The sequence below is a fragment of the Pectinophora gossypiella genome, chromosome 13 (genome assembly GCF_024362695.1).
Source record: "Pectinophora gossypiella chromosome 13, ilPecGoss1.1, whole genome shotgun sequence".
Lineage (NCBI taxonomy): Eukaryota > Metazoa > Arthropoda > Insecta > Lepidoptera > Gelechiidae > Pectinophora > Pectinophora gossypiella.
In genome coordinates, this window is record NC_065416.1 from 7,798,026 (window position 1) to 7,821,838 (window position 23,813).

General features: G+C 35.4%; 1 protein-coding gene across 1 annotated transcript; it reads right to left on the reverse strand.

The window, feature by feature from the left end:
* Positions 1–2,032: 2,032 nt before the first annotated feature.
* On the reverse strand, positions 2,033–22,676 carry LOC126372058 (allatostatin). Its single transcript, XM_050017581.1, has 4 exons — positions 22,568–22,676; positions 9,378–9,488; positions 6,721–6,845; positions 2,033–2,867 (listed from the first exon to the last, which is right to left on the reverse strand). Exons 2-4 carry the CDS (start codon positions 9,465–9,467, stop codon positions 2,711–2,713), a joined length of 372 nt encoding a protein of 123 aa, XP_049873538.1. The 5' UTR covers positions 9,468–9,488; positions 22,568–22,676; the 3' UTR covers positions 2,033–2,710.
* Positions 22,677–23,813: the final 1,137 nt, after the last annotated feature.

Sequence of the window (23,813 nt, forward strand, 5' to 3'; positions counted from 1 at the left end):
CTGCTCCGCATCAGGGAGACACCCTATGGCCTGGTAAAACTATCGCACGTGGAACTTTTTAGTTTTCACGATACCTATTTAAATCTTGGTCAAATTTATTTGCCGGTGAAAAAAAATCAAAATGGCGGAAAATCAAGATGGCCGCCATATAAAAATTTCGTTTTTCCTGAAAAGGCCCTGGGGGTTAAATTTGTGTATGGGGTTGTAATCGGAACGTATTGTTGAGTATGAGAAAACTTCCAGATCTTGGAAAACTGCTCCGCATCAGGGAGACACCCTACGGCCTGGCGCAACTATCGCACCTGGAACGATTATTTTTTCACAAAACCTACTTAAATCTTGGTCAAATTTTATCGTGGGTGAAAAAAAGTCAAAATGGCAGAAAAACAAGATGGCCGCCATACAAAATTTCCTTTTTCCAGAAAAAGCCTCGGGAGTAAAAATGAAGTATCAGGGATTTGATCGGATAGTCATGTTGAGTATGGAAGTACTTCTCGATCTTTGAAATCTGCTCCGCATCAGGGAGACACCCTACGGCCTGGCGAAACTATCGCACCTGGAACTTTTTTGTTTCCACGAAACCTATTTAAATCTTGGTCAAATTTTATCGCCTGTGAAAAAAAAACAAAATGGCCGAAAAACAAGATGGCCGCCATATAAATTTTTCGTTTTTCCAGAAAATGTCTCGGGTGTAAAAATGATGTTTAGGGGTGTGATCGGAACGTCATCTTGGAAAACTGCTCCGCATCAGGGAGACACCCCACGGCCTGGCAAAACTATAGCACCTAGAACTTTTTTGATTTCACGAGACCTATTCAAGTCTTGCTCAAATTTTATCCCCGGTGAAAAAAAAAACAAAATGGCCGAAAAACAAGATAACCGCCATACAAATTTTTGTTTTTCCAGAAAATGTCTCAGAGGTAAAATTGACGATCGGAACGTCATCTTGGAAAACTGCTCCGCATCAGGGAGACACCCTACGGCCTGGCAAAACTATAGCACCTAGAACTTTTTAGATTTCACGAGACCTATTCAAGTCTTCGTCAAATTCTATCGCGGTAAAAAAATGGCGGAAAAACAAGACACGCGAGCAGCTTGCTGCGAGCGAACCACGCGACATCTAGTTTTTATATATAGCTCAATCTATGCACACCTTCGACCATCAACCATTCAACTGAAGGGGTTTGTGGTGCATACTGTCTCCGGCACACTGTTTCAATGTCGGATGCCAGAGGATTTCACAATATTAAAGTCCTATTTTTTTAAGTCCTAATTTTTCCTAAAGAAACCTGGTATCAACGTAAAATGTGTATTTGAAATGAATTCGCATGCTACTTTCGAGTGATAGATTGCCCATTATACATATATTTATATATTTCTCTTTGCAATATTTTTTGTACAATTTGTAATAATATCCATGTTAAGCAGTTATTTTATGCCTAAAATACTGTAGACATCAAGACTTTTAACAACGCTTTCATTGTAATTTATTATGTGCTTGAATCTGATAATGGCGACGAGTGTCACGTAACGGTTAAGTTTGCTACGGCCTGCGTAGCAGTGACGTAGCAAACGTTTGAGCGTAGCATTTGACTTGCTACACTGGATTGCTTGTATTACTGTCGCTGCTTTCACTATTCATTTTAGGTTATTTTTGGAGTTACTTACATATTTAGTTATTTTTTATTGAAAATAGATAATGAGTATCCACGTCTTCTTGTCAACTAACTGATATTGAAGGTTTGTTTTAAAGTGTTTTTTTATAATGTAATCTTTATTTGTGGTTGATAAAGTTAGGAGTACTCTGATAATATAAACACCGTTTTAGACAAACATTTTAAGTTTATTTCATTGACTAGCTATAGTAATTATCGTATATATAAATAACACTTAACTACGCTGTTTATTTTACACATAAGTACATAAATTAGTTGAAATAGTAAATGTTAAAAGATCTTAAGAAGATTCTACAATAAATTGAATTTTATTATTACAGTTGGAAATGTTTGTAAGTGTAATAAAATAAATAGAAAATCTGTGACGAAAATATATTTTTCATTTTATATGCACTCACTACTATAAAACACGTACATATTATATCAGTATCATCGTAGTACAGACACATATTTGATTATCAATTTATATAATGTTCGAGTTTAGTTTTCTAAGTTAACACCTACACACATGTTTTGGTTCTCAAATCTAACGATAGATTATAACTTTTATGTGTCTAAAGACACAAGATTCCAAATATTAAAACGCTTAGGTTTTAACACTAAGGTGTTACGCCAATATTTGAACATGAATTTAGATTTGTTACAAGGAAAAGGACTTTACCAAAATGTATTTACATTATAGGCCTAAGGAGTACAGAGGTACGTTAGACTATATCCTTAAACGCTAACGCTATTACATATTGAACGATTTCTTTTTTACTCTATTTTTTAATGATAACGTTTCAAGAAGTTCATAAATTAATTTAAAATTCAATTGTTTCAATTGTTTTTTATTCTCTCGGTCATTTGAATATGTTCTGCAAAAGAAAATTGAATTTGGAATGTTATGCAAATTATTTTCTTTTAAATAAAAGACTGAACCAGTTTTAGAGCTTTATAGTTTCAAAATTCGTTCGAAATGCAAACGGGTTAGCGTACGTTGGAGCCCAGTGGTGATACACAACTAGGGTAGCGAGGTCGGTGGGGTCGGCCGTTCACTTGCGGAAGCAGGAGATGGGGTTGAAGTAGCACTGGCGGAAGCGCACCTGCCGCTTGTCCGCGCGCCAGGGCCGCGCCAGCCTCGCGTCCAGGGCGCGCAAGCCCCACCCGCGGGGCTCTGCAGCCGGCCACGAGCGGCTCACCCGGCTCATCCTGACAAATATCAAAATTATGCACATATTATTTTTAAACACAACACAAGAAAGATTATTGTAAGTACATCTGGAGTATGTAAGTACAATCGGCATTAAACCTATTTTGCCTTGTCTGTAGTGGATGCGATTCTTATCCAGAAAAATAATTTCAATGTTAATTGATATTGGATTGGCTTCTATTGGTTTTCATCAACAGTTAGATTGATATTCGTTTTATATATCTGGGAAATGGAAAAGGCATGTTTCATTGACTATTAATGACGATTGTGAAAGAGAAATAGTACCATTCAGGCGTAGAGCTTCAGCTGTAATCAGTTGGCAATAGTTTATATAATGCGAACGTTCCAAGAAACTTAATTAATTACCGCATTGTACCAGTAGGTAGGCGTGTTGTCCCCATTGTCATTGGCTAAATGTAAAGTGACAATTGTAACATAAGCTTAATATGCAATAGATACGAGTACCGTTTACGTAACGCGTTTCACATTACAGTTTCGCATGTCGCTACAAATGAGTCCACGCGTGAGACGTTTATAGACACGTTTTGTTTGTCTTTATAGATATTCTGGAAATGTTTGATGTGAATGTTTAATTTTAATTATTCCAAATTTATTTGTTTGTAAAATTATGAATACATAAGTCAACAAATTTCCCTTCGAACTTCAACGGGGTTAAAACCGTCTACACGAAAAATTACGTAGTTCGTTAAGTACTGTAAATTAATGATAAATCAATTTAGGTACAAAATCCTTTTGTCACAGAATCTTGCACGTTTTTGTATGCTGTCCTTTTATTTTCGTAAACTGCATTATCACCTCTCGCTCTGTGGTCCAGAGCGTTTGGCGCAGTTTGGCGCACAAGACGGAGGTCCCGGTTTCGAATCGCGGTGGTGGGGACATATCACAAAAATCTTTGCTGTTTTTTTTTACAGGAATGGAATCAATAAATAATACTCGTAGACTTGTTTTCTTTTTCAAAGTGATAAAAAGTGATAATTGTAAGTATGTCAAGTATGTCAAGTTAGTGTTACACAGATTATTGTTATTTATCGAAGTGACAAATAGAGCGTTTAATTGAGCGTTTTATTATTTATTTTTATTTTGGTGCAATAAAGTGTATTTGTATTGTATTGTATCGTTGCGCGGTAACTTTCGTGCACTTATCGTTTTGATTAACACCTGTTAATAATGTGTTAAGACTAACCACAGTCATTTTGGTAAGTAAAGGATAAGTCTGTCAGTTAATCGTATGAATATGAAATTGACTGCATGAGTTTTACTTTTGAGTGGGTTAATAGAAACACTTCAGTTATTAACACAACCAATCCGAACCCTGGTTTTATGCATTAATGTTTTACTTTTTTGAATATTCATTTATTTGCTTTGTACTGTCGTAAAAAGGTTCGTGCGCGAGCATACTACGATACACATAAAAAAGCGCGCTAACCATGATGATAAACAGTTTGCATCTGCATAGCGCTTTGCCGATAAACGCTTGTTCGACGATGTGGGGAAATTTTGTTTGTAAAGCAAGTTCATTCACAAGTTTGTAATAGTTGCGAGGCTAGCTCGGGTAGGCGAGGGCTAATAACAACGTACGCTAACGTTGTCGGTAGTTGTCTCGTCGCCGAAGTCTTTGTTTACCGGTGCACACGGATTTTGTGAGGTAACTAGTTACTAAATGTGTTACACCCGTTAGTTAAAATCCTTACTCTCACTAGGGGGCAGGTTAGGATTTTAATACGAGCCTTCACGGGGCATTGTAGACTCAATGAGCACCAACACAGAATGGAGTTGACCGAGTCTCCTTTATGCAGATTCTGCTTAGGGGAAGATGAGACGCCACTACATCTGCTGTGAAGCTGTGAGGCTCTCATACATAGTAGAAGCCGTACACTTGGGGGCCACATAATGGACCCCCAGGAAGTCATGGAGCTTTCTCTCAAAAAGACGTTGGATCTCTTCGAACGGATCGGTTAGAGGAGGATTTTTAAATGTAGGGATTTAGGTCACACTAGATCTGTCAAGGTCGCAGTGATCTCGCGGGTTGTATTCAGTCCGGCCCTCACAACTCTCAAATAATAAAAAAAATACACCCGTTAGTTAGACACTAGCTACGCGTTGTGACGTCCTGCATAGAGGACTCGCTCGGGGACTATCCGCTCGATTTTGAATTAAATCATCGGTTAAACTGCTATTCGGCTTACTACGTGAAATACTTGGCAAGTAACAAAGTACTTTGTTACAAAACTTTACAATAAAATAATCTCAGATGATTGCCGAATGGGATTATTTGCATTTCGTTATTAGAATTATGTAAATTAAAAAGTTCAGAGAGATTATTTCCGGAATTTATAAGATCCAGTTTTGGTGGATAGGATTAAAAATATCTTATTTATTTTCGAACCGGAAGGTAATCGTAATCCGATTGACATTTTGGTTTTTAGTACAAAATTGTATTATGCTTAATATTAAAATAGCGTCAAGCGTCATAATTACTGCAATTAGAAAATAAAGTTGGTGGGTACAAAAGCTTTGAACCTTGAAACTTAATAAATAGTTTTTAATTTGAACTTTCAACATTATTAATATATTATAAGTATTTTTTAATATTATTATGTCGCTATTATTAAGACGTGAAATTAATATGAAATCATATCCAATATGTAGGTACTCGTATAACGTATCTGATCTAAGTTTATTACTTTGAGTACTTTATTATATTTACGATTGAGTAATAGGTCGAGTCGCGAACATTGCGCAAATTCATAACACGTAACAGTGAGGCCCCACTATATGTTGTGGTACCGTTGCGTCACTTTTAAACGTTTTCTCTATAAAAATAGATATATGGAGAGATAGATAGAACACTGCAAGATAAAATCACCTAACTATCCCAGAAATAATATGATTCCGTGCTTCGGAATGCTTAACATTACATTACATTGACATTGGTCGTGGTTTCTGCTTTCAGAAGTAAGTGAATCTGCGTACCCCAATGAGAAATAGGCGAGTTTAATGTGAGTTTATGTATCTTACCCGTATATCTATTTCGGCGATGGACTGATAACCTATCATCATACGATTCAACATAATATCTATTTTGGAATGGTCATCAGAAGTGGCTGCGGGAGGTCTTATCCATGATTTTTGGATTTGTCTACAGCGATAGGAATGCAGGCGTTATTATATGTATATACAGACATGAGCACTTATTGTGTACCCTCTTTACAATCCTGTCGCAGTAACTTTGAGATTTAGTGAAACTTTTGGTTCATAAACTAATGTGTGTGTGTTGTGTGTGTGTGTGTGTGTGTGTAGTAGTAGTAGTAGGTACTGTGATGACGCGTTATTCGAAGGCGCGTTATTCGAAGTTATTTTTTTATGATTGTCTTATGTTTGTATGGTAATTATCCTCTCCGGTTGATTAAGGGGAGGTCTGTGCCCAGCTGTAGGACGCATATAGGCTGTTATAGATGTCTGCACCTTCCTACAGCTACCTAGCTACCTACTCCGCTCTAATTTCATCAGTCAACCCGCGATTATGGCACTTGCAACAGTGTTGAAATATCGGGAGTTTTATATCCCTGATTTTTTTTTGATTTTTTTTTTTATTGTATTGTATTGTATTGTATTTTAATGCGGTAGAAACCTGGTAATTACGTATTTTATTAAGATAATAACCGCGTAAACCTCAAACAATGTACTGTAATTTATTATCAATGTGATGTAATAATACGTAAACGAACAATAAAAAAAAAACGAACAATGATGCCTCCACTGATTTTATCGTATGTTTCGATTTGACAGTGCTAAAATACATGTTAAATGCTCATGCAGGAAATACTGTACCTGTCTTCAGCGTCGAGTTGCAGCAGCAGTTTGCGCAGGGCGGCGGTGTTGGCAGGATCCCAGGTGCCGTAGTCCTCGTCCGGCCGCGCCACCAGCGTGTTCTCCGACTGCTCGTCATCAGACTCCTGCGCCATAGAAAGTAGACATACCAACATAAGTTCACGACTATATTCCCAATTGGGGTAGTCAGAGGTCCTCCGTTTGTGCTCAATTTATGTTACTAACGTGTCGACAGCATAACCGATTATAAAAAAGGAGGTTATCAATATATACGAATTCCAAGAATATTACATACCCGTATGTATGTAATATTCTTGGAATTCGTATATGTTAGTCTATGTGAGCATATAAACATAAATTTGTTAGGTGTATGGTTGTCCACGCGCGTTGATGTCTTTTGTATGAAGGAATCCCTTATCAGTGTTAGTAGACCGTTAAAGGACATTTAATAGTGTAAGTATTATGATATCGGTTAATTAGAAATGGGTGGAGAGTAAATCAAAAATAATTTGAAAACTGTAGGTCTTCTTTTTTTTATATCTTTTATTTAATAAAGGACTTGGTACAAGAATAACGACCATGTCGTCCTCGTAATTAAACAGTAAATAGGAATTATTTTACATGATAGAAGCTTATTAATATAATTGACAATTTATTCAGTAGCTATTCTACTTCCAATACCTAATTTTACTAATTTGTAAAGTGATCTGGCGTCCTCGCTAAGCGGATCTGCCAGAGCACAATTGCAGCCTCCTAAACTGTGGGTCTTCGGTCATACATTAATGTCCAGCGCATACGGGTGCAGATGTTGGTGGTGGTACAGGGGTGGGGGGGGGGAGGACTGGAGCTAGTGTGCTATGGGGGCTAAGGTCTATTTGAGTGTTTTAATAACGTAGCTACCTGGTTACTGACGTATTAATATTTTTTAGTGTTACATACTCGAGTTTGTTTACACTAAAAAAAAACGTAATTTAAAAATATTAAACCGATTGCAAAATCAGTCTATAAAAAGTAAGAAATAATATTTTGTAGAAGTAGTCGCAACCTTCGTAACCTGCGAACCATTCTGTTATCTTTGAATGTAAGTAGTAGTAGTAGGTAGGTAGACTTTGCGAAAATGTAAAATAATTATTTTATCTTATTTTAGGCCTTCATAAATAATGGCAACTTCATAAATAAAAAACAAACACGTCTACAATGTAGGTGGTTGGGCAAAGCGTCGTAATGAGAATGAAGAAAATTAAAATATCGCGTTAATATTAACAAATGTGCAGCAATTTATAATAACTGTAGGTTATGTAAGACCCGCAGTGCAAGCTACTAGTAATTTATTAGAAGGTATTACGGTATACTTAATCAATTTTATGCAATAATTATTTTATTCTGTTCCAGTGCAGGATTTGATTTACATGTACGAGTAGTTGGTAGTACTTAGAAGATACACAAAATTGAAGATTTGCCGAAATGTCATAACTTATAAAATCCAGCTGGTCATTTGTCCACTATTTTATAGAAAAAATAAAAAATATTCAAATAAACCAATTGGACTTGGTGTGAAATATTCGGAAGTATATTTGTGCAATAACCGTAAAAATGGTAACCTAATAAAAACCATTGAGTATGCGATAAATGCTTTTACCTTACCTGCGCCTTTAGGAAATTGAATGATTCGGTTTAGTAGACAGTACTTGAAACATTTTCGCCGAATTGGCCGATAAAAAGGTCGTAGGTAAGTTAATATACGTACCGTTTGCGGATAACGTATGAAATAAGTCTGTACACAATTTCTCACAATGTGTAGCCATTTTGATTAATTAACTACGTGTGGCGTTACGTGTGTTGAATGTGGAAGTCTTAGATTAATTTGAGAATGAAAGACGAGTGATATGGGTTGGATAGTCAATGACTTTTGGTCCCACCCAAATTAAATTCATTGTTACCTTCCAATTTTGTTCTATAGACCCTTTCAGACATATTTCGATTGGAAGAGGATTTGATTAACTTACCATATGATATCGACTTTTAAAGTAGCGTAATAATTACCATCAAGAAGAAAGAGAGAGAGAGAGAGTTATAAAAGCAACAGCATCGTTTCAATCTATGTACCATATAGGTCTTTCACACTTTTGCCTAAATATTTGGCTTTTACCCTTGTCTGTGTTACTGAAATGCCAAACTAACACTACTTTTCACCCACCTTGTTCGCAACCACCCACGTTTGTTAGAGAGAATATTCATCAATAAAAACAAGTAACCTACGATTATGTAAAATGTGACATTCAGGATTGGTTACTGTGTAGTATAACAGGATTTTCATAAACCTAATATAATACAGATTTTAGAGAAACGTCACGTATCGAGCCTTCGGGTGGTTTCGACTTTAGCAACTATTAGTTTAGAACCTAACCTTAACCGTAACCTTAGCCTTAACCTTAGTTATTATCAACTCATGTAGAGAATATTTTGTAGTCGAACCTACATTTCATTGAGATATAAAATGGTTTCTGATGGATGTACTTTGTCTGAAAGAATATTTGAATTGGAAACTACGTGTCAAACAATTTCCCTGAAGTTTTGGTGTCACTAGACGTTACAACAGCAGCTCTGGGCTCTGGGCTACCTGGAAATTAAAACGAAAGAAAGGTAATTATAGTTACCACAGGCGCGGCGGAGGCTGTCAACAGCAACACAGCGAAGCTTCCCAGTAGGAGCATGATGGCCGTAGTGTTGTATGCCGATGCTTTCATCTTGCTTCTTAATAGACTAATCTGGAACAAATTAACTCATTTAACATAACACAACCTCAAACATACGTAGTTACACTTTGAAATAGCGAACGTCTCATCGCTAGCGAATTGTATAGCCGGGGAAAAGAAGCTGCAAGAAAAACCTCGGCAGTCTCGCCGTATCGCCGTCTGTAATGGTCGAGCCAACTATGTTAGTGAAAACTGCACTTAAGATAAATTAATAACTCATTGGTGCAAGTACGGTACGGGAACTCGTTCGGTAACATAATTAATTTCTATTTTTATTAAGGTGCCAAGAGCTAAATAGTTACTGCGGTCCTGTGTGTCACCAACTGTTACTGAAACGTGGAGTGCCGGTTCTAGCCCCGGTACCGGCCTTGCATTAAATGAGCCAGTAATGGGCTTGACCATTATGGACGACGATATAGCTCACCATATGCCACGTTGGTAAGCTCGGTGAAGCCTGGCTATGTAGTTCATATGATAAGTTATATGGAGAGCTTGATTTCGATATCATCTTGTATGGCTGTCTTTTAGTTAGGTTACTACATGCAGACTAGCAAAACCGAACTTCGATTTGAAGGTTCGGCCACATGTTTTGCTAGCCATATTAGAGCCTATCATAACATCGATCTGGGATAGACATTTAGGAGTCGCCTTGGCCGGACACGGTTTGGATGATGATGATGAAGACATGCAGACTAAATTACTCGGTTGACGGAAAGCTTGCTGTATATGAGTCACGCCAGGGTCTTTGGCTGCTCAATAATAATCCTGACAAGTGAGGTAGGTCATTGACCTTACAACCCACACGATAGGAGAAGAAACTAATTGATAAATTTAAGCCACACAAAATGTATACATCTCTAAAGAAACTGTGTATTGCATTTGCAAAGTATACGTTTAGAGGACTAAATCAGTTTTAAGTTGAAACTCATTTGTTTTTAGATGATTAATTTGATTAATTGATTTGTTCTGTGGTATAACAACTACGTAACAATCTTGTACCTTCAATAATAGGTAATTTAACTAATATTGTTTTTGATCGAAGTAAAATATTTCGGCTTCTATCAGGTATTTTATCATTGACTGTGTGGGTTGTAAGACCAATGACGGGCATCATCAACCTTGGTATCAAGGTTAAAAATAAATAAAGTAAGTAACTCTTTTTCGAAGTAGGTACAAAGTAATAGTAGCCAACCGATGTTGCAAACGAGAATTTATAGTTTTCATAAAGTCACGATATTTTTAATACGAAGGTAACAACAAATTCTAAGGACGTATTAACTTGCGAATAGCAGGAGGTTTGCACACAGGTTGGTGATATCCCTGCGACCGACAGTTCCCGACTCGGTTTTATGTCTCCGTCCATCCCCTCATGTGTCAATTACACGGTCAAACATGTTAATTTGTTTTTATATAGCGAGGGAAGGATTTTAATTTACATTAATTTGTACACATAACGGCCACTGAGATGTAATAAAACGTTTAGACTATTTATTAGACGGGTTTCTTTTCGTAGTACAGTCAAAGCTTTCAATGAATTTCAAATGAACCGTTGACTTTGGATTCTTCCTCCTTCTTATTTTGGGACTTCTGGAGTCCTTCGGCTTTCTGTTTGCAGGATTTATCTATTTGGAATAGAAATGTGTATCCTTACTGATACACATTACACAGTGTACAGGCGTAAATCTAATCTTTTGATCTTCTCTGAATCAAAGGCGTCACATTTATTAAACTTACATAGGTTTTGGTCGAAATATAATTGGCTTTTTATTTGTATTACTAGTGCCTTTCCTTTTGACACTTGAACGGCTATTTTGATTACTTGGAATGGATCGAGTGTGTCCGTGACATGGAATAAAGCCCCTTAACACACGGAGATAAAGAACCATTGTCTACATTAAATTAGTCCCGACTGTTCTTGCCCATTAACAACAGTTATAAACATAATGTACTATTGTTTCTATTTTCAATTTGTTCTAAAATTCATGTCTATTCTATTTTCGGATATTAATATTCAACTTTACTTGACAAATGGCAACCACATGAAACTTTGTTGCTTTAATAGAACTTTAAAATGATAAGATTTTTAGAACAATTACAAACCTGTAGAGGTTCATTTGGCTACAAAAAAGTCGTTAACCCTGTCTTTTTATCTGCATACAAGATGAATATCACCTCATTATTCCTGCAATGTAGGTATAACATAACATAACAAATACTTTATTACACAAACAGGAAAAAACAAAATACAAAACAAAAGAGAAATAGTATTTGGTTTATAATAATTAATAAGTAAATATGTCGGTAGATATGAAATTACTATGTTGCGCCAGTCCGGAATAAACTTTTAAACAATACGGCTGCTACTAATTTTTCTTCATTTTCAAAATAGAAGGTGTTTAAATAAGTTTATAACAACATTAATACAACCCACGTGAGCCCGAAAATACCTTATAGGTGTTAGTGTAAAAGGGCAACCGCTCTTCATACGTCTTGACAATATCCCTGTGGGGGCTCCTATCACAAAACGCACCAATGGTGACCGTTCTGGGATTTCCAAGCCTTGACATATAATTGGATATACGAGATGCTATTAACGACTACTTACATACACATAAACATATCTATGGGATAAATCGTTTGTAGAAAGGTTTTGTGAATAGCGTCGACATAAAAGTATCCTTCCAGCGTTTTGGCGGGTTAAAAAGGCCGAAGCAATTCATCTAATATAGAAATATTGCAGTTTGACATATGTGCATATAAAAGTAAGTGCGCAATGCAAACAAATGTCAAATAGTAATATTGCGTCTTTTAGGTGAATTGCTATCAGGTGGTCTTTTTAACCCAGGTCAACTCATAATAGTAATTATAATTACTTACTATCGTTCTTTCTTTTCAATATGATTTTCTGATGTTTTAACTTCTATCTCTACAAAGAGTTTGAAACAATGAAGTCAGAGCGCTTACAAGACTATCGTTAAAAACCTTTTAATTATTTCTTTATTAATAGTTAGTTACTTTAGTTTTCTTTTGAGCTTTTATTATAAAGAAAATCCTATATTAGTATATTTATCAATTGTGTTAAAACTACGTACTTAATTAAAACCTACAAGTCAAACGGAAGACAAAAGTTTACCAATAAGTAATCCTGATATCTAAGAAATAAGTAGTTTGATTAGGAATCTTCCCAACTCTAACAGTTCCTAATAGAAAACTTTAGGTCAGAATTGATTTAACTTGTTACTTTGCGACAAACGAACGAATGTTAGAAAAGAGTTGTTTCCCTTTCGTTTGTGGCCACAAAGTCCACAACAACAGTAAGCTCATTACGATGTCTAAATAGTTAAAACATTTACCTAGATACTTATTTATTTTTTGTTAAAGGCTTGAAAAACAAAATTATAAACATTTCTGAATTACACGCGTTGATGTTCTTTTCTTTCGAGTTTTATTATATGTACCTAATCTTTAACACTTTGGTAGCTTTTAAACCTAAATCGTGTGACAGGTATTGCGACATTCCATAGTGCGGTTTAATGAAGAACTCGCACCGAACCGACCAAGCTCGAATATGTTGGTTTAAAAAATATCAAGTAAGTATAAGTACTGTTTGTTAGTAGGAGCTCTATACTTCTCTGGACAAGTAACGAATGCCGAATCGAGTCCACAAGTTACGTCAAAAACAAACTTATTAATGGCATACAAGAAGACATACAGAAGGTATATTCTATGATTACAATCAAGTACCTATATACTGGGAGGTTAGCTAACATAATTTAATGTCTATTAAATGTGCATAAGGCGTTGTTGTTCTCGTATATATGCAAAGTCGATCAACCTAAGCGGATCTGAGCGGTGCATCCAATAAACTCTTCGCCTCGTCAATTTCATTTCTTATAAACGTTTTTCAATGCCGTCACTACCTTTCAGAAGTTCATCTCGCATGCAATCAACTAGTAAAACAGACAAGCCGTACGTTGCTTAATCCCCTAACGAGAATTGGATTTTATACCTTCGCAGAAATCCCTTCTGTGTAAACAGATAGAATAGAACGCTATATATTTTAAATATTACTTATATTTACTTAACTCCACCTTTGCGATTATTTTTAAGTAGAGGAATCCGGTATTGTTTTTAAATCAAATAATCTATTGAAAGCGATTGGTGGAAATGAACAACAAAGGCATGAAATGAAATTGCGGTGATGGAAATCAGCGTACGATTTTTAAAGTATTTTGTAGTGATAATGATCATCTTGACTTACTATCCGAAGCTTATTTGTTTATAATATTATTATTCGGAAGTATTACATCTGAATTAGACTTAAATATATGTTCCGAAAATATATCTCAATTAAGCTAAAACTGATTAGAAGCGGTAAAACAAAAGGAGGATTAGCCCGTTTTGGAAAGGAATGAATTAGGAACACATTGCGGAGCGTAAGTTCTACTAATATTAATTTTCTTTCACGGTTTTGTCAAACCAGTCAAAGAGGTAAAGAAACTATTCAAAGCTGTACCTACCTATTTACTCCATATTTACGTACTTACATACATTTTACTTAGGAGTCTATTCAGTTGTACGAATATAGGAAACCAGATGATGCGTGATGCGTGTCCTGTACTTGTTCGAAAATGACCCACATGCCTCTAACGGTTGAGCAAATATAGAACACTTTGTATGTTGGCCATCTTGTTTTTGCGCATTTTAGTTTTTTTTACTGGCAATTGAATTGACCAAAGTTTGAATATGTGACACAAAAAATAATCTAAGTAAGTAAGTACTTATCATAGTTTCGCCAGGCCGTAGGGTGTCTCTCTGATACGGAGCAGTTTTCGAAGATCGGGAAGTATTTTCATAAGTCCCAATTACACGTGACGTCCTAATCAAAGCTCCCATACAACATTATTACCCCAAGGCATTTTTAAAACAAAATTCGTATGGCGGCCATCTTGTTTTTCCGCCATGTAGATTTTTATTCACTGGCGATTGAATTTGAACAAGATTTAAATAGGTTAAATAAAAAAAAGGTTAAAATAGAAAAAAAATGTTCCGGGTGCGATAGTTTCGCCGGTTTGTGGGGTATGTCTCTGATGCGGAGCATTTCTCGAAAAGCGGAATGTATTACAGTACTCAACATGGCTTACAATCAACGCCATTAAATAGTAAGATAAGTAACTTAAATAATGTTTAATTATCATGATGTTTACGCAATCTATTACAAAATTCTTCAAGGAAATTTATTTGAAATAGGTACTTAAAAGGAAAAGCGACGTGCACAGATCCCATCGTATTGATAAAATATCATATTTCAAAGGTTCACCCAAAAGGTATGTGTAATTATTAAATTTATCCTTGGTCCCATTTCATCTATATTCATAAACAGATTGAAGTCACGAAAACCATGAATGAGACAAACGTGCCACTTTTAAGCCGATTACAGGCGGCGAATATAATATGTTAGAGTAACATGTTTGTTTCTTACTTAGAAAGATGCCCTGCGACGTGTTGCGACGTCATGGTTAGTCAGTGGGTTCCGACCACGGAGTTCCGACGTCGCAACGGAGCAATCCACTTTACAGCTTTTTTGCGCGTAATTTATGCGTAATGTGTAAGATGTAATTTTTTAAATATCACCGCTTATCAGAACAGGCATTATTTTATCAAAGTAACAACACCTTTTTTGACGTGATAAACATAATTATGTGACGTGACGTATTGTAGATTTGGCGCAAATGGCATTAACTAATTGACTGGATGAAGTAACACCAGATTGATATGATTACTATGAGTTTAGCTTTATTTACCTAACCAACCTCCTTAATAATTTTGTATGGTATATACGTATAACCGCACGTTGTCAGCGTCAGCGATTTTAACCCTTATACAATTCTTTATAAATCGTTTTTTACTTAGGACCTTAATCAGATCAGAATCAGGTTCTTAATCAGGACTTATCAAGATATCGCGTACTCGCGACCGTACTTAATTTAGCAAGTAATTATAGATTGTGACAAAGTTTTTTGCCGTAACAAGATTACTATTATTTCGGCTCCACATCAAATAATCTCCATACCCTCTCCGGTTGATTGAGAGGAGGCCTGTGCCCAGCAGTGGGACGTATAGAGGCTATTTATGTATTATGTATCAAATAATCAATCAATCAAGACCAAAAAGAAAAAAAAAGCATTTTACGTATTTTAAGTACTTTATCAATAAAATATTAATTATTTACTTTTTTTGTACTTTAGTTTTTTTTATTAGTTCTATAGTATTTTAAGTTTTTTTGTATTTTTTTTTTTAAGTATTTTATCTATCTATCAATCTTATACTACTCAAATGTCATGTAAAGCGGTGTAATGAGTGGAGTCAGTAACATTGAAGTGATGACGATGATGTGATTCAGCCGATTTCGGCTACGGCGACTGCTTCAACTCCGACGTTCATGTGCCCGCATGTGGCTTATATAGCCAATCTTATTGGAAAAGATACTCGCACATAGCGGGCACGTGTGCACACCATTTTAATACAGGGTGTTAGTGACATCGTAACGAAAACTTTGAGGGAAGATTCAGACTATGATTTGAGTTGGTATCAAGTGAAAAAGTATGGAACTGAAATATTAATTAAAAAAAAAACAAAAAAATAACGATTTTTTTCCCACAGGAAATTACACTTAATATCAACTCAGAATCATGGTCTGAATCATTCCCCTCAGTATTTGTTACGGTGTAACTAACACCCATACGAACTTGTATGGCTACCTGTATGTACTTGCACGGGGGATGTAAATGGCATCGTAACGAATACTGAAAGGGATGATTCAATTCATTATTCTAAGTAAATATCAAGTGGAATTTTCCATCGCAAAAGTATAGAATTGAAAATAATTGAAAAAGAACTAAAAAAATTAATGAATTTTGCGACGGAAAATTCCACTTGATATTAACTAAGAATCATGGTCTGAATCATCCCCCTTATTCGTTACGATGCCACTAACACTCTGTATGTATAATTGATCGCCGCAGGTGGTCGGTCTTTCAATTCAACATTGAAGTATTTACTAAATGGATATTTATACATCGATCAGCTACTTTATTCCGAGGGCCTTTTTAAATATTGACTGATGACTGCTAAAAATAAAAAAAAATGCCTAGCCAGTAACAATCGCAATGAGTATTCGCATTAATTGGTTATCAAACAATTTCGTGACCTTTTATTGAGTCATTAAATTTTTTTGCATAATATTTATCTTTGTATTTCCTTTTTCATGTTTAAAAAAGTATATTTCAGCTGGACGTAATTTATGACACGTCTTAGCGGTCCGGAAATTGCTTGGTGATCGGCCTTGCGGTCTGTGTGGGTGGCAGGCTAGGACAAATTGGAGACTAACTAAGGAGAATTTGTATAGGTCAAACGCAGGACGTTTGATATTCCCGCGCTATGTATTGCAGTGGATTGCAAATTCAATAGTTGTAAGAAATGCTGTTTTGCAATATTTCCTTTTTGAAAATAAAAGTAAAACAAGTTTTTGTTAAAATTAGATCTGTGTCATCGGAGGCTCTTACCTTCGGTTTATTGACGGGGTGCCTGTCTGTAGGTTTCATATTATGTAAAGCTGTTAAATAAAAAACGTACTATAATATTCCCGGCAATGATTTTGGGCGGGAGTTTATGTATGCACGTACGCGGGTTTTTTTATATTTTAATATTACTCCAGTTTTCCACGGGGAAATCGTTTTTCACACACACGCATACGACTTCTCATATTTCCGGGATTTCATTACTTGCAGAATCGTGTAGCGTCAGTTTATTATTTTCTTTTTAATAAAATGCATGTTTATGTAAATACGTGACCATTCCGGTTTACGTAATTTTAAGTCAGCAAGGAAAATAAGAAATAACAAAAAACTTTTCCATTTTTTGTACGATATTATATATTGTTAACAATATGTTAACACAAATACCTGGTACAGCATGACTTTTTAACAATGTAACATACAGGATGTTAGTGACATTGTAACGAAAACTTTCCATGACTCTGACCATGATTCTGAGTTGGTATCAAATGTATGGAAAATATAAAAGTACGCAGAGTATGGAACTGAAAGTTATTAAAAAAAACACAGATTTTCCGACAGAAAATTCCACTTTGTATCACTCAGAATGACCCCCTTAGTATTTATTACGATGTTAATTACACCCTGTACAAGTAAGACGTATATTTCGTGAGCATTCCTAATATTTATAGACTGGTAAAAGCTTGACTTCAAATATAAGTCTGACGACTTGTGGTTAAACCTATCCCGATATAGGTTAGGGGCACACAATATTTTTTTAAACCTCTATTTTACGGCTTCAGGCCTCCACCTCCAGAAATAACGATTATAATAATATAATATTAAATCATAGCCCATATCCCGTGAAAATAATTGATTTACACTGGCAGGAGTCGCGTGGGTGGTGGGGCTGTCGAAGATAGTTTCTGCAGTAAGTACATAAATAAACCAGTTTTTTACTCGACTACGGCACAAAATAAGGACTAATACTACGTACTACGGCAAGGAAAAGCAGCGTTACCTGTTTGACCATTATGTATGCGTGTATATTTTAAAGTCACAATTTAACATTATTAGATTTAATTTATCAGAATTTAACAAATGAAATGTCATTTATCATCCCGGTATTTTCGGGACTGAAAAAGGTCCAGGATTGATGTCTTTAGTCCACCCCTAAAATGCATGATGCGCCTCAGTTTTCTAGTTAATTAGTTCATTACAAAAGGTTTTTACCAAATGTCTTTATAATAATTCAAATTCAAAAATATCTTTATTCAGTTGGTAACATAGTTACACTTTGAATCGTCAATTTTTACATAACGAACGGAAAAGAAGCTGCAAGAAAAACCTCGGCACATTACATTACTTAGATTACTAAGCATGGTAAACTAAATGCATGTTTTATGCTTGTTTAAGACTTATCTGAGTAAACTGGAAAGTTCTCAGTACTCCCGGTTATTAGTATGTTGTGTGGAACACGTTAGTGGGGGATTTAAAACTTACTTTAAATCGATCAAATATGCACTACTTACCTATTAATATTGAAGATATAAATTAAACCACACAAACGATTTCCGTTTGTATCTTGGTGAGATGTTTTTAACATAAGTTTTTTTAGGGAACCGGACCTTCAAAGGCTAATCGAATTTTTATAAGATCTCCGTCCGCGCGGAGCTTTGCTGATATTAGCGATTAGAAAAAAAATGTATATATTAATACAAAATAATAGACTATAGACTGTTATTGGGGACTTCCTAGTAAGCCTCATGCAGAGACCTGTGTCAGGAAGCCCCGCTCCTCATTACGCATTTTACGATTTAATATGATATGATTTGAAATTATTATTTAAGCATACTTAACTAATTTACATTCTAAAAAAAAGAGTAGTAGTGGTGGTGTTTTGTGTGTGTATGCTTATGTATGAGCTGTTATACAATATATTCCGTGTTCTTATAGATAGATCTAAAAGAACACAGAACTACACTAGAGTAGACTAGACTAGAGCCTAGAATACTTACATTTCTTACAATCCCTATTTTTCTTTGGATGAATATTAAGTGAATTGTTATTTATTAAGTTTATTGTAGAGGTATCCTGATTCTCTCGTGGTATTTTTGCAAAGGATGTTCTATTACGCTTTAAATGAAGTATTATTACCACCTGGCCTGTTAGGGTCAAAAGTTACGTTTTTATGTAATTTCAAAGCACAGTATAAGATGTATAATTGTTATTAATAAGTATTAAATGTAATTATATTGTATGAATTATTCTTATTTTTCTCTTTTATGGTACTTAAGTATTTCCGCATCAACTAAGTTACAAAAGAAATTAAACATATACTTATACATATTTTTATTGCGTGTTGTATCGGTATTAATGAAATAGGTATTACGCAGTAATTGGTATCATAAAAGCGTGATTCAGATTCCTTGCGCTTTGTGTTTGAAAATTCAATAATTGATTATAAATCATTTGGTCAAAAAATATGCTCATAAATCGAAAATCTAACGTACATTTTTGGTATAAGCAATATCATTTTCACCGCAATGGAACGTGGTGTATTGATATAGTATTAAACTAATGAGTAATTATGGCATTCAGAAGCCAATTTGTGGAGGTTTGTGGCGGGAATATGCCAGATATTACACACAATTTTATTATACTTACTTACCTAAGTATATGTTATTTGATATTAAATATTGAACTTTTTGGTTTCTGCCAAAGAGGCAAATGTACAATCAGTCATGTCAAAAAATAAATATTTAGGTCGCATCCCATGGGCCCATACTTCAAAATATTTTAGCAATAAGGCCGCCTGTTGTACTACCAATTTAATTATAATACTAATGTATTTTTAATGTGATTTAAGTACAATAAAGAGTTTTTGTATTGTATTTTAAGATTCATGCTTGAAAGTAATGGAAACGAATTTTTTTGCGAAGTTTTCCAAGAAAAGGGGGTCTGTCAATTTGGTTCCGTGTCTCCTAGAATGTGATGCAATATTTTTGTCAATATTGGAACAGATCGTCCAAACATTGAAATACATAATATATATGTACAATATGTACATGTTCATCAAATTGACATTATTACTCAACTTCTAGCTATTCGGCTAAATAGTTAATGCCATCTGAGGCACAAAAAAATACTTTTCCTTTTTGTGTAGAAAATCTTAACGAACGAAAAAAATATGATTATGTCATTAAGACATTATAGATTAACCTTAGTTGGGCGAGTTGAATGCTGTAATTACAAGCGTTAGTCGTTGCCGTCGGGTTGCCGTCGTCCCGTGCGTGTTTTGTTTATAACAACAAAAGGATTAATGACACATGATAGTATATGTATAAGTAAGAAATCCATTAATAATAATATTAAGCAATCATTTCCTACCTGGTTTACATACCCTGTAATTCTTAACAGGTTCATCATATCCATCTTAGGACTTCGTATACTTGGCTGCAAGTTGTCTTTGAGTACTCACCCACGTGTACCCTATTAGGGATTACTACTATTGGGGAAGGTACTAGTGTGACTCACATGTAGTCAAAAGACAAGTTGTGAGCATCACTTTTTAATGTCTTGTGAATCCGTGTGTATCGTGAGGAAACCTACAACCAAGCAATGCGTTTCGAAGGTATGTCAGTTATAGAGTGTAATAAGCTAGTTTTCCCAGTGAGTTGGAAGGTCAGACAGTTTAAATAAAAAACCGGACCTATCAAATCTCAGGTTATCGCTTGGGAGATGATATGAATATGTGTGCAAAAGAGTTATATTATTATGCATATGCTGAATTGTATGGTGATAAGCTAATCACCTAAATAAATGGTTAAGTTAAATGAAAACACATGCAGAATCCTTCTGTCATTTTTCACAATATGTCCCAGCTGAACGTTGTATTTCTGATTCCACACATGACCAGAGGAATAGGTATGTACTTACTAATATAATAGCAGAAGTATAAAGTCTATTGATATTATCTATCTGAATTAGTCTCGCAACTTGATAACAGAGTTTACCCATTTACATTGCGCCTTGTACATCAGTTATAGTTCCATCGAAGTTACTTTTGACCAAGTTTTCACTTAGAGTCCAATTTGTATATCTAATCTAATCCAATTCGTATATCAATTTTTATATCTAATGTTAAATAAGTAGGTAATTTTGATGTTTAATCCTGGCTATGGTAAAGAGGGATAAAGCTAATAAAAGAAAAAGAAAAAGCTAATAAAAGAAGAAGCTAATGGAAGAAGGTACGCAGAAAAGATTATAAGAAAAGCTCACGACTACGTTCCCAATTGGGCTAGTCAGATAAATCCATTGCAAAATGAACTAAGTATCCAAGCTTCACCTGAGATTTACGCAAGAAAGGGAAGTTGCCTCTTAGAAAGTAATAACATTTTAATAAACGGAAATTCCCCAAAAATTCATCTTTAAGTATTATCCTTGAGCGTTAGTTATAAGTATGGTTTATTGGAAATTGAAGTGTTATTAATATTGGTGTTACACTTAAAATTTTAATATGATGTTTATTGAAAAAAATATTAAGGTCCATCAATTTTTTTTACATGCGTAATTGTGCTGCTGGCAACACAAGTATGACATTTATAATTAATTATATTTTTTACATGGCAATATTGCACCGAATTGAATGGCTGACGCCTCCCGCGAATGTGTATTTAACAATTATAAAAATATAAAACTTGGAAGTAGAAGCCTCGACCTCTCACCATCTACTACACCTGTCATCTTTTATTCTTAATCACATTCATAAATCATTCATAAAATGACGAACTTAATAGTCGCCGGGTAAACAGTGTTTTTATTTGCTCCACTTTAAAAAATAATTAATTATACTTTATTTTTAAATACTTAAGTACCCTTAATTGTATAAGTTATGTACGCCGTAATTGTCATATATATTAGTCACAATGCCGTAATGTTCTAAATGTAAAAATATTTTAATGTATGTGATGTGGAAGTACTTTATAAATAAATAAAATAAATCCTTGTAAGCCACTGAAACTATATTTCAGTAACATCAATACATAAGATAACGGCCTCAGTGGTCCATTGGTTACGCGTTGTGCTCATGATCCGGAAGTCCCGGGTTCGAATCCCGGTGGGGACAAATCGCAAAAAATCACTTTGTGATCCCTAGTTCGGTGAAGACATTACAGGATGATCACCTGATTATTTAAAATAAGATGATCCGTGCTTCGGAAGGCACGTTATGCCGTTGGTCTCGGTTAATACTTACTGCTGTAAGTACGTATTCGTTACATGAGTCATATCAGGGGCCTATGGCGGCTCAGTAATAACCCTGACACCAGAGTTGATGGGGTTGGTAATCCACCTCACACGATAGAAGAAGAAATACAAAATATAAGATGTTTTGTGATTCCGTTATTTTAAAGTAACCTCATTTTTCTTAATTTTAACTAAATTTGTTTTTATTATTACGATGACAAAAATTTTAAAAGTTCCTAACAAAGTCCAAACAACACTTTTTAACACAATTTTATAAAGAAAACTTACCTTTTGCGAAGGGGCAAAAACTGCTTGTAGTATATCAACGAACTTGCAGTCAGTCAACTTTACACTGATACTGTGATACTGTTAGCTATGTCTTCCTCGTGATGGTCTTCGAAGGCAAATGAGCGCTGAAGGGTGGCCGCTCGCATTTTATACTCTGTCCGCGCCGCGTAGGTGCAGGCCGTAGCAACGCCGATACGCCGCTACGCCGCTACATTGCTGCTACGCGGCTACGACTGGTTTAACTATTCACACGTAGAGGTACACACATTTCGAAAAATGGCGAATGACCCATTAATTTAAATTACGAAAGTGAAGTTATATGGCCAATAAAGAAGCGTATACTAACTACGGAAGAATATATTTGAAGCGAAATGAATTAATTTACCTATTTCACAGTTATTAAGTAGCTTTTTTAACACAAAATTATTTCGCAAACTTTTTGCATTAAAACGTTGTTTAATATGACATATGCTTTGAACAAGCAAGTTGTTTGAAGAGTTGTCTTTGTATACCAGTAGACATGAACAGACAAATGCTCGTATTTGCTACGACGGTTACTTTGTTGAAGTTTATGTCAGTGTGTATCCAATCGAATGAGCGTGTGATTTAAAGAGGTAATTGTATCTGTTTTTTTTTAATATATTATATACTTCGGGTGGATTCTACTTCTTATCGTGTGGATTGTGAGGTGGAATACCAACTCCATCAACCCTTGTATCAGGGTTATTACTGAGCCGCCAAAGGCCCCTGACATGGCTCATTTAACGACTACATACTTATATCAGTAAGTAGTAACCGGGACCAACGGCTTAACGTGCCTTCCCAAGCACGGATCGTCTTACTTTCGGACAATCAGGTGATCAGCCTGTAATGTCTTAACCAAACTAGGGATCAAAAAGTGATTTTTGTAATATGTCCCCAACGAGATTTGAACCCGGGGCCTCCAGATCGATAGCCAAACGCTCAAACCACTGGACCACGGAGGCCGTGGATTCAGGTGGATTGATCAGGTTAGTTACTACCCGAAACACCAGCAACCCGAATTGGAGCTGCTTGGTGGAGTATGCTCCATATCCAGTCAGGTTTATTGAGGGGAGATCCGTGCTCAACAGTGTCGTGCTTAACGGCTGTTTATGTTGTATCTTATGTAACTTTTATGTTATAAATACTTAGTAAACGTAAACCTTAGCGGCGAAGGCCGAAACGTACCTGCAGGTTGACAGAGGAGAAACGTTTTCGTATTCCG